This window comes from Erythrolamprus reginae, chromosome 5 (assembly GCF_031021105.1).
Source record: "Erythrolamprus reginae isolate rEryReg1 chromosome 5, rEryReg1.hap1, whole genome shotgun sequence".
Lineage (NCBI taxonomy): Eukaryota > Metazoa > Chordata > Lepidosauria > Squamata > Dipsadidae > Erythrolamprus > Erythrolamprus reginae.
The window spans coordinates 112443461-112456291 of record NC_091954.1 but is presented as its reverse complement, the minus strand read 5'-3'; the positions used below and the strand labels follow the sequence as shown (position 1 = coordinate 112456291).

Sequence of the window (12831 nt, the reverse complement as noted above, 5' to 3'; positions counted from 1 at the left end):
TACCCACCCGCATGTCGCCATTTTCTTTTAAAATCCTCTGCACATATGCAAAGTCTTCTGAGCATGCGCAGAGGGTGAAAAAGCCCATACAACGATGGCAAAGTGTGCACTCCCGAACCGGTAGGGAAGGTAAGTAGATTTCACCGCTAGACAGTTGTCGATCATGTCATTAAGTGACCATTCGACCATTGATTTTATTTGTCGGAAGCCAGCTGGGAAGATTACCAATAGTGATCACATGATCCTGGGCCATAAATACCTGCCAGTTGCCAAACACCTGGATTTTGATGGTGTAACCATGGAGATGATGCAACAGTCATCAGTGTGAACATTGGTCATAAGTCCCTTTTCCCCCCAGTACCATCGTAACTTCGGATGGTCACTAAACAAATGTTTCTAATTCTAAGATTACCTATAGACATCCCTGGAAATTCTGAATTGAAATACAGTATTGTCATTTATTCACGCAGTTTCTGTTTGAAGACGTTTTATCCAGAGGTCTTGTTTGATACAGTCTTTTTTTTTTTTTTTTTTTTGCAAATCTTTTTATTGTTTTATAGATACATATATCACAATTTGTTTATACAGTTTACAGGTCTTATCCAACTTTTTTACCGGTTACAGTTGTTATATGGATAATAATAACTTAATACTATGCAATGCAAAACAGGGTAAAAACATTCAAATGGTATTTTCATTTTTTTTTTTTAAGGTTTGTACTGCTATTTTGTATAAGGTTATACAAATCTTTTCCTTTGAATCCACTCGTGCCAATTGTTCCACATGCTTTCAGATTCGTTGATTCTGTTTCCCTTAAGTAGGTTTGTCAATTTATCCATTTCTGCACATGTATATATTTTTTCTATTATTAAATTTATATTGGGGGTCTGTTTGTTCTTCCATGTTTGCGCAATTGCAATTCTTGTAGCTGTATTTATGTGAGTCACTAAAAAAAGGGTTTGTTTCGAGTAAGATTTTTTCCAAATTCCGAGTAGCATCCCCTCCGGTGAGTACTCTATTTCCTCCTTCGTGATTTCCTTTAACCATTTGTAAATTGTTTCCCAAATTTTTTGGATTTTAGGGCAGGACCACCACATATGGAAGAAAGTTCCTTTTTCTTTATTGCATTTCCAACATACATTTTGTAGTGCTGGGTAAATTTTGGCAAGTCTTGCCGGTGGTAGATACCACCTGTAAAATAGTTTGTAATAGTTTTCTTTATAGGCTGATGATAGGGTGATTTTGGTTATTGTATTCCATGTTTTCTCCCATTCTGCTATATGGATTTTTCTTTGTAGGTTTTTCTCCCAGGCTACCATTGGATTTTTAATCATCTCTTTTTCTTTCTCGTGTTCTAATAAAATCTGGTATAGTTTAGTTATCTGTTTTTCAGCGTTTCCTGTTAAGATCTTGTCTAGAGTTTGGGTGGAATTTGCTATACCTGGTATTTGTTTATCCTTATTATATCTTGATTTTATTTGCATATATGTCCACTCGTCCATCCTATAATTTTGTATTTCCAATTCTTGTTTAGTTTTAATTTCTCCATTTGGATGTAAAATATCTTTATATTTTATGGTCTTGGTAGGGTCTATTAAATTCGGATATACTATGGCTTCCATGGTAGATAGCCATCTAGGAATTTTGTTGTAAAATTTTCTTTTAGTCTCATACCAGGTTTTAAGGAGAGATTTTCTTATCATGTGTTTGTTAAAGACAGTTTGTTTTTGTTTATCGTCTTTCCATAAATAGGCATGCCACCCCAACTGTAGATCATGGCCCTCAAGTACCAGTATTCTTTTATTAGTAAGATTAATCCACTCCTTTAGCCATGTTAGGCACGCTGCAGTGTAATACTGTTTCAGATCGGGGAGTCCTAATCCTCCTCTGTTTTTGGTGTCTTGGAGGTATCTGAATTGAATTCTGGGTTTTTTGTTTTGCCAAATAAATTTTGAAAAAGTTTTATTAATCTCTTTAAAAAAATTTTGTTCGATATTAATAGGGGCAGTTTGGAAAAGGTAGAGGAATTTGGGTAAGATGTCCATTTTAATCACCGCGATTCTACCTAACATGGATAGTCTTAACACTTCTTTCTTCTTAACAGCGTTTTGCTGCTGACATTATATCTGTTCTGGCCATGACAATGAGTGGAGAGCGAGAGTGTCTGAAATATCGGCTGGTGGGGTCTCAGGAACCCTTAGCTTCCTGGGGACATGAATATGTCAGGTAAGGAGGAAGCTCAGGTGTTTGATGGTCTAGGAATCTGCACACCAGAACAACGAGACACAAGAACAGTTTTTCCCTGAATGTAATTCCCCCAACATTGTCAAACTATTTACTAAATCTGCATTACTATTAATCTTCTCATTGTTCCCATCACCCATCTCCTCCCACTAATGACTATGACTGTAACTTTGCTGTTTGTATCCTTACAATTTATATTGACTGGTTCATAATATGATTGGATGGCTCATTTATACCCGGACTATCATTAAGTATTACCTTATGATTCTTGACGAATTTATCTTTTTTTTTTTTAATGTACACTGATAAATTCATTGTGTGTCCAATCACACTTGGCCAATAAAATTCTATTATATTCTACTCTGCTCTGCCCTACCGTATGCTACCCTGACCACAATTGAGCCCCAAATTTGTTAAGTGATAAGTTTATTAAGTGAGTGTTGCCCCATTTTATGACTTTTCTATAATATCAATAATACAGTGGTGTCTCTACTTATGAACTTAATTCATTCCATGACCAGGTTCTTGAGTAGAAAAGTTTATAAGAAGAAGCAATTTTTCCCCTAGGAATCAATGTAAAAGCAAATAATGCATGTGATTGGAGAAACCACAGGGAAGGTGGAGGCCCTGTTTCCTCCCAGGAGATTTCTAGAGAGGCCATACGGAGGCTTCTCCCTGCCTTTTCCGGCCCTGTTTCCCCCCAGGAGATTCTTAGAGAAGCCCCACGGAGGCTTCTCCCCGCCTTTTCCGGCCCTGTTTCCCCCCAGGAGATTCCTAGAGAGGCCCCACGGAGGCTTCTACCCGCCTTTTCCGGCCCTGTTTCCCCCCAGGAGATTCCTAGAGAGGCCCCATGGAGGCTTCTCCCTGCCTTTTCCGGCCCTGTTTCCCCCCAGGAGATTCCTAGAGAAGCCCCACGGAGGCTTCTCCCTTTTCCGGCCCTGTTTCCCCCCAGGAGATTCCTAGAGAAGCCCCACGGAGGCTTCTCCCCGCCTTTTCCGGTCCTGTTTCCCCCCAGGAGATTCCTAGAGAGGCCCCACGGAGGCTTCTGCCTGCCTTTTCCGGCCCTGTTTCCCCCCAGGAGATTCCTAGAGAAGCCCCACGGAGGCTTCTGCCTTTTCCGGCCCTGTTTCCCCCCAGGAGATTCCTAGAGAGGCCCCACGGAGGCTTCTCCCTGCCTTTTCCGGCCCTGTTTCCCCCCAGGAGATTCCTAGAGAAGCCCCACTGAGGCTTCTGCCTTTTCTGGCCCTGTTTCCCCCCAGGAGATTCCTAGAGAAGCCCCACGGAGGCTTCTCCCCGCCTTTTCCGGTTCTGTTTCCCCCCAGGAGATTCCTAGAGAGTCCCCACGGAGGCTTCTCCCTGCCTTTTCTGGCCCTGTTTCCCCCCAGGAGATTCCTAGAGAAGCCCCACGGAGGCTTCTCCCTGCCTTTTCCGGCCCTGTTTCCCCCCAGGAGATTCCTAGAGAAGCCCCACGGAGGCTTCTCCCTGCCTTTTCCGGTCCTGTTTCCCCCCAGGAGATTCCTAGAGAAGCCCCACGGAGGCTTCTCCCCGCCTTTTCCGGTCCTGTTTCCCCCCAGGAGATTCCTAGGGAGGCCCCACGGAGGCTTCTCCCTGCCTTTTCTGGCCCTGTTTCCCCCCAGGAGATTCCTAGAGAAGCCCCACGGAGGCTTCTCCCTGCCTTTTCCGGCCCTGTTTCCCCCCAGGAGATTCCTAGAGAAGCCCCACAGAGGCTTCTCCCTGCCTTTTCCGGCCCTGTTTCCCCCCAGGAGATTCCTAGAGAAGCCCCACAGAGGCTTCTCCCTGCCTTTTCCGGCCCTGTTTCCCCCCAGGAGATTCCTAGAGAAGCCCCACAGAGGCTTCTCCCTGCCTTTTCCGGTTACAGTTTCGGAGGCTCAGCTTTGTAAGTGGAAAATGGTTCCTGAGAAGAGGCAAAATAAAAATAAAAATTGAACACCTGGTTCTTATCTAGGAAAGTTTGTAAGTAGAGATGTTCTTAGGTAGAGGTACCACTGTAACAATAATGACCTTCTGTATAGGGAGTTTGTTTTGTTTTAAAATCATGCTATTCTCCTTCCATTGCGGCTGCAGGCATTTAGCAGGCGAAGTCGCCAAGGAGTGGCAGGAAATTGACGAGGCAGACAAGACCCAGAAGGACACACTTCTAACTCTCGTGAAGGAGATCGTGCCGTACAACATGGCCCATAATGCTGAGCACGAGGCCTGTGATTTGCTGATGGAAGTTGAGCAGATGGATATGCTGGAGGAATATATTGATGACAACGCCTATGCCAAAGTTTGTCTCTATTTGACCAGGTGAGGGAACGGCACTTTTTTGGGTTCGTGGAGTTCAGTTCATAAGAGTTGGCAAGGCTGAATTCAGCCCCTGAGATCAATCCTTGGATGAACGTAGAGATCCAGATTAAAATCCTCATTGTCAGTGACTATCCAAACCAAATTTCTCTGTATAATTGGTTCTAAGGTTCAATTACCAAAGGTTTTTTTCTCCCCAAGGCTTAATTGGAAATTACATTCCTATCCCTCTGATCCTTTATTCTTTTTCTGCACTCTGAAACAATGCAGAAGAACAGATCTTAATCTTCTTCCGTGTGATATCTTTTCATGAAGAATGCTATCTGCCTCTACCTTCTCAAAACTATATAGAAACATAGAAGTCTGACGGCAGAAAAAGACCTCATGGTCCAGCTAGTCTGCCCTTATACTATTTCCTGTATTTTATCTTACAATGGATATATGTTTGTCCCAGGCATGTTTAAATTCAGTTACTGTGGATTTACCAACCACGTCTGCTGGAAGTTTGTTCCAAGGATCTACTACTCTTTCAGTCAAATAGTATTTTCTCATGTTGCTTTTGATCTTTCCCCCAACTAACTTCAGATTGTGTCCCCTTGTTCTTGTGTTCACTTTCCTATTAAAAACACTTCCCTCCTGGACCTTATTTAACCCTTTGACATATTTAAATGTTTCGATCATGTCCCCCCTTTTCCTTCTGTCCTCCAGACTATACAGATTGAGTTCATGAAGTCTTTCCTGATACGTTTTATGCTTAAGACCTTCCACCATTCTTGTAGCCCGTCTTTGGACCCGTTCAATGTTGTCAATATCTTTTTGTATGTGAGGTCTCCAGAACTGAACACAGTATTCCAAATGTGGTCTCACCAGCGCTCTATATAGCGGGATCACAATATATTTCCAGTTCCTTCCTATCTTATTGTTCTATTCTTTTCCCCCTCTTACCCTTTGAACCTAACTTCTGCTTTAAGTGTGGAGTTCAGAATAGCACTCAAAGTGGAACTATTATTTCCTTTAGAAATAATAGAACAAGAAATAATCATTCTACTGAGACAGTCCAATATGAATGTAACATCTTATCTCGTCCAATTTGTAACTGTTCTGTATGTATGTGGGTTTGATTGGATAGTTCCTTAAGGTTTATTATGGTTTTTACTTTTCTTAATTACTAATTATTTGACTTTGTTTATTGTATGTACTATTTACTGTTGTAAACTGCCCTGAGTCCCATTGGGATTGGGCGGCTAATAACAACAACAACAACTACTACTACTACTACTACTACTACTACTACTACTATTATTATTATTATTATTATTATTATTATTATTATTATTATTATGTTTGTATGCCGCCCCTCTCCAGAGACTCATAGCAGCTGAATTTCATATTTCAATAGAAGTCAAATTAAATTAAATTAAATATGACATAGAATTGTTGCAAAAAAAAATGCAGGACCTTAAGTGTAAGACAGTGTTTCTCAATCTTGGCAATTTTAAGACGTATGGATATCAACTCCCAGAATTCTGGAAGTTGAAGTCCATGTGTCTTAAAGTTGTCAAGTTTGGAGACTCCCGATCTAAAGTATTCAGAGCCCAAATCCTGATTGATTGACAGGCTGGCATTTGTTTACACATGCAAAAAAGGTGTCTTTTGTGCTGAAATTCACCTGAATCTGATAAGAAGGGTATGACCAGCTATAATTGTAAAGTTTATCAACCAGCTCATCATTTTACAAAATGTTTTCTCTCCTCCACCCCCTCCTTTAAAGGAACCAATTCCCAATATAGTAACTTCTATATTTGCTGTTCAGTAGGATTTATGTCTGCTTTAACTCTTGCCTGATAATGTCATGACAAAATTGTGGCTCCCGTTTTTGTCAATGTGCACATGGTGATTTTTTTTCTCTCTTTCTCTTCCAGCCCATCTACCTAATATTTTTCATGTTTAATGATTTTTCCCACCACATATCGAAAACTAATTTGACAGCAGGGATTGAGGGCAGTGCTAAGGTTTAGGGAACTACCCCAAGGGGCTGTGTAACATTTGTGGAAAAAAAGGCTAACCGACATAGTGCTAACCAAACTTTTTTGTCTTTCAAGCTGTGTGAGCTATGTTCCCGAGCCAGAGAATTCTGCCCTGCTTCGTTGTGCCCTTAGTATCTTCCGTAAATTCAATCGCTACCCTGAAGCCCTGCGTTTGGCCCTCATGCTGAATGACATGGAACTGGCAGAAAACATCTTCATTTCCTGCAAAGATATGTAAGTAGTGGTCCCTAGAATTGGGTGCTATGGGCAGAGCCACAGGGTTCAGGGTTAGGAGAATTGAGAATCGTTTGTTGGGACCCAGGGGAAGAGCCTTCTCTGTGGTGGCCCCGGCCCTCTGGAACCAGCTCCCCCCAGAGATTAGAACTGCCCCCACCCTCCTCGCCTTTCGTAAACTCCTTAAAACCCACCTTTGCCGTCAGGCATGGGGGAATTGAAACATCTCCCCCAGGCCTATACAGTTTATGCATGGTATGCTTGTGTGTATGTTTGCTTTTAATAATGGGGCTTTTAGTGTTTCTTTTAAATTATTAGATTTGTTATATATTGTTTATTATTGCTGTGAGCCGCCCCGAGTCTACGGAGAGGGGCGGCATACAAATCTAATAAATAAGGAAGTAAGTCAGTCAGTCTGTCTATGGCCTTGTTCAAAGACAAGCCACAGTTTAGCCAACTTCAGGATTGAGAGACCCTTTGATTCACATGTATAAAAAAAGATGCAGAGACACTAGAAAGAATGCAGAGAAGAGTTTCAAAGATGATTAGGGGCTGGAGGATAAACCCCCCGAAGAACGGTTGCAGGAATGTCTAGCTTAAGAGCTTCAGTGGAGCAGTGGTTACAGCCCTCTCCAGCAAGCAAAATTAAGTTTTAAGGGGTTTAACCTTCACCCTAACTTCTGCTGGCTGCCGGCTGCCTGCAATCTGGTTCACCAGGCTCAAGGTTGACTCAGCCTTCCATCCTTCCGAGGTAGATAAAATGAGGACCTAGATTGTTGGGGAAAATATGCCGACTCTGTAAACCGCTTAGAGAGGGCTGCGAAGTAGTATATACTGTATTTTTCGGAGTATAAGACGCAGCTTAGTTTTTGGGGAGGAAAATAGGGAAAAGAATCTGCTTACCAGATATCCATCTGGATAGCATCCTTAGTCTGGTCAGCTTCAGCACATTATTGAGCCGCCCCGAGTCTTTGGACAGGGGCGGCATACAAGTCTAATAAATTATTAATTATCATTCTTTTATCCCCTGGTTAGGGCTTTAAAGAAACCTTATTCAGAGAGAGTAAAAATGAAAGAGCTTGCAAGCCAGTAAGAGCTGGGAACATTGTTAGCACCTGGTTAGGGCTGGAAAGAAACATTTGGAGTAAGTTAGAGCAATGTAAAAAACCCTGCAAAGACTTGGGGCTTGGAAAACATTCTTCCCAAAGAATAACAATGAAAGAATCTGAAGGATAAGAACTGGGAAGATCGTTAGCACCTAGTTAGGGCTGGAAAAAAGATTCGGAAAAAGCTACATTCAAAGTATAAGGTGCACCTGAATTTTCAGTCTCTTTTAGGGAGGAAAAAGGTGCGTCTTATACTCCGAAAAATACGGTAAGTCTTAAGGGCAATTGCTATTTTGGAAACCCTGGAAAACTGAGCCCCCATCCCTCTTTTCTGGGGGATGCTGTTACTCCTGCAAAGCACTGGCTCTATTTTTTTTTAAAGGCCACCGACAGGATATTGCTGTGATTTTTTATTTTATTTATATATTTATTAGATTTGTATGCCGCCCCTCTCTGCAGACTTGGAGTGGCTGTATAAATGACTGCTTAACTTCATCATCTTATCATCTTACAGTCCATTCTAGTTTTAAAAAAAATGGTTTGCTGACTTTCTCTTTTTTTTGGCAGAGTGGTTCAGAAGCAAATGGCCTTCATGCTGGGCCGCCATGGTGTCTTTCTGGAGCTAAGTGAGGATGTGGAAGAATACGAGGATCTTACAGAAATCATGTCTAACGTCCAGCTCAACAGTAATTTTTTGGCCTTGGCCAGGGAAGTAAGTTCTCTCGCACTATCACAAGCTGGTTGGGTTTTTTTCCCCCCTAGTAGGATTTTGAATCTTGAAAAAGGAGCAGCTGTGTGTGGAAATGACTTGCAGAAGGTCCATTTAGAACAGGGCTGACCATGCCCATGACAGTTTAGGGAAAGTCACAACACGTCATGTTGATGACATGGGTTTGACACCCAGATTTACAACAAGCAAGAGATAAATGTTGACTGAAGAATAGGATAGGAAAGATAGAATAGAATAGAATAGAATAGAATTCTTTATTGGCCAAGTGTGATTGGACACACAAGGAATTTGTCTTTGGTGCATATGCTCTCAGTGTACATAAAAGAAAATATAAGTTCATCAAGAATCATAAGGTACAACACTTACTGATAGTGCGGGTACAAATAAGCAGTCAAATCATATTACGAGCCGATCAATATAAATTGTAAGGATACAAGCAACAAAGTTACAGTCATACAGCCATTTGTGGGAAGAGATTGGTGATAGGATTGATGAAAAGATTAATAGTAATTCAGACTTAGTCAATAGTTTGACATGTTGAAGGAATTATTTGTTTAGCAAAATGAGGGTGTTAGGGAAAAAACTGTTCTTGTGTCTAGTTGTTCTGGTGTGGGTTGCTCTATAGCAGTGTTTCCCAACCTTGGCAACTTGAAGATATTTGGACTTCAACTCCCAGAATTCCACAGCCAGCGAATGCTGGCTGGGGAATTCTAGGAGTTGAAGTCCAGATATCTTCAAGTTGCCAAGGTTGGGAAACACTGCTCTCTAGCATTGTTTTGAGGGTAGGAGTTGAAACAGTTTGTGTCCAGGATGTCAAGGGTCAGTAAATAGAAACATAGAAACATAGAAGACTGACGGCAGAAAAAGACCCCATGGTCCATCTAGTCTGCCCTTTTACTATTTCCTGTATTTTATCTTACAATGGATATATGTTTATCCCAGGCATGTTTAAATTCGGTTACTGTGGATTTACCAACCACGTCTGCTGGAAGTTTGTTCCAAGGATCTACTACTCTTTCAGTAAAATAATACTTTCTCATGTTGCCTTTGATCTTTCCCCCAACTAACTTCAGATTGTGTCCCCTTGTTCTTGTGTTCACTTTCCTGTTAAAAACACTTCCCTCCTGAACCCTATTTAACCCTTTAACATATTTAAATGTTTCGATCATGTCCCCCCTTTTCCTTCTGTCTTCCAGACTATACAGATTGAGTTCATGAAGTCTTTCCTGATACGTTTTATACTTCAGACCTTCCACCATTCTTGTAGCCCGTCTTTGGACCCGTTCAATTTTGTCAATATCTTTTTGTAGGTGAGGTCTCCAGAACTGAACACAGTACTCCAAATGTGGTCTCACCAGCGCTCTATATAAGGGGATCACAATCTCCCTCTTCCTGCTTGTTATACCTCTAGCTATGCAGCCAAGCATCCTACTTGCCTTTCCTACCGCCCGACCACACTGCTCACCCATTTTGAGACTGTCAGAAATCACTACCCCTAAATCCTTCTCTTCTGAAGTTTTTGCTAACACAGAATTGCCAATGCAATACTCAGATTTAGGATTCCTTTTCCCCAAGTGCATTATTTTACATTTGGAAACATTAAACTGCAGTTTCCATTGCTTTGACCATTTATCTAGTAACGCTAAATCATTTACCATATTACAGACCCCTCCAGGAATATCAACCCTATTGCACACTTTAGAGTCATCGGCAAATAGGCAAACCTTCCCTACCAAACCTTCCCCTATGTCACTCACAAACATATTAAAAAGAATAGGACCCAGAACAGACCCTTGTGGCACACCGCTTGTAACCTGTCTCTGCTCAGAATACTCGCCATTAACAATAACTCTCTGATGTCTATGCTTCAGCCAGCTTGAAATCCACTGAACTATCCAGGGATTAAGTCCAATCTTCACTAATAATTTCACAGTCCTCTTTTTGACTCCGGCAGTATACAGGTCCTCAATGGAGGGCAGGTTGGTAGCAATAGTTTTTTCTGCAGTTCTAATTAACCTCTGAAGTCTGTGTCTGTCTTGTTGGGTTGCAAAACCGAACCAGTGAGTTATGGAACCAGTGAGTTGAAAGAAAGAAAGAACATTCTTTGTTGTGCTTTTTTGATGTTTTTGATGTTAGTTGTCCATTTTCGAGTTATTAAATCTAAAAATATTAACATAATAAATTAAACAAATTAAAAATAAATTAAAAATAACAATAAATCTACTTTAGGCTTTTTTTTAGAATAACAGTGAGATATAGATTCCTTAGAAACATAGAAGTCTGACGGCAGAAAAAGACCTCATGGTCCATCTAGTCTGCCCTTATACTATTTTCTGTATTTTATCTTAGGATGGATATATGTTTATCCCAGGCATGTTTAAATTCAGTTGCTGTGGATTTATCTATCATGTCTGCTGGAAGTTTGTTCCAAGGATCTACTACTCTTTCAGTAAAATAATATTTTCTCCTGTTGCTTTTGATCTTTTCCCCAACTAACTTCAGATTGTGCCCCCTTGTTCTTGTGTTCACTTTCCTATTAAAAACACTTTCCTCCTGGACCTTATTTAACCATTTGGCATATTTAAATGTTTCGATCATGTCCCCCCTTTCCCTTCTGTCCTCCAGACTAGACAGATTGAGTTCATTAAGTCTTTCCTGATATGTTTTATGCTTAAGACCTTCCACCATTCTTGTAGCCCGTCTTTGGACCCGTTCAGTTTTATTAATATCTTTTTGTAAGTGAGGTCTCCAGAACTGAACACAGTATTCCAAATGTGGTCTCACCAGCACTCTATTTAGCGGGATCATAATCTCCCTCTTCCTACTTGTTATAAAGATTTTTAAGCAATCTGGCTTAATTTTAAGAAATGCCTCCCCATCCTGTCGCATTATTTTGCATCTTAGTGCCACCTACTGTGGCAAACGAACTGAGAATGCTCCATGCTGATGCTCTCAGTTTATTTCCTGATAGATTTTCCCCCCACAGCAGCCATTATGTTTTTGAAAAAAAAAAAATCAAATGTTAAGGAATAATACAGGTCAACCTTGTTTAGTGACTGTTTTGTTTAGCAACCGGTATAAATAAAATGGAGAGTAATTTTATGACCATAAATCCTCACATTTATGATCTTTGCAGGTGTGTAGCACAAAGTAAAGCTGAAATAAGATCGCAAGCACAGTCGCTCTTTCACTTGGCAACCTCTTTGCTTAACAACCAAGTGTGTTATCCCAATTGTAGTTGCTAAACGAGGCCTGCCTGTTCCTCAAATTTAAGCCAGATTGAACATTTTGCAGAGATGGTTTCACTGTTTTTAATTTGATGCAAGGGTGAGTTTTAATCAGTTCTCAGGCATGGAAGGTTTTTCAACGTATCAGTTTTGCTGTAGGTTATTTTCGTATTTTTGTTTTAACCTGGATATTTTACTAGAATTTATCTTGTTTTCAACAATCGGGATATGGAATGACACAGTGGCATAGTAAATGTAATTAGAATTTGGAAAGATTTAGCAAATTGTAAAAAGGAGTATAGAGGTTAAAACCTGTGCATGATTTATTTATTTATTTATTTATCAGATTTGTATGCCGCCCCTCTCCAACAATAATAAGACAATATAAACAAATCTAATATTTAAGTTAATTAAAAAACCCTAATTTAAGAAACCAATCATAAATACAGACATACCATGCATAAATTTTATAAGCCTAGGGGGAAGGGAAAATCTTAATTCCCCCATGCGTGACGACAGAGGTGGGTTTTAAGGAGCTTACAAAAGGCAAGGAGGGTGGGGGCAACTCTGATATCTGGGGGGAGTTGATTCCAGAGGGTCGGGGCCATCACAGAGAAGGCTCTTCCCCTGGGTCCCGCCAAACGACATTGTTTAGTCGACGATACAAACTTGTCAGCTAAATATGTTACGCTGAAATCTGAAAAGAATGAAGCTTAAAGATTGCAGTTCTAAATATATTCTGTATATTTCATTGTAAGCCAGCTAAGATATTTAGATTTAAACTGTGAGACATAATAAAGTTGGTTGTTTGGTTTTCAGAACCAAGTGCTCGGAAACTAAACATATCATAAAGACTTTTTAAATAGAAAATGTCTTGTGTTGAATAAATTTATGGCTACACTGCAGTTGAAATTAAACACTGGTGTCGAACTGCTTTCTTAGGAATGCTGAACCTG

General features: G+C 40.6%; 1 protein-coding gene across 1 annotated transcript in view; it reads left to right on the top strand.

Annotated features, from left to right (window-relative positions):
* Positions 1-12831, top strand: part of PSMD2 (proteasome 26S subunit ubiquitin receptor, non-ATPase 2) — a 51678-nt gene that overhangs the window by 8139 nt on the left and 30708 nt on the right. Inside the window, exons 4-7 of the mRNA XM_070753742.1 lie at positions 2105-2226; positions 4330-4554; positions 6654-6812; positions 8486-8630. Of these exons, the coding sequence (XP_070609843.1) occupies positions 2105-2226; positions 4330-4554; positions 6654-6812; positions 8486-8630 (651 nt within the window). The remainder of the gene's footprint in view (positions 1-2104; positions 2227-4329; positions 4555-6653; positions 6813-8485; positions 8631-12831) is intronic.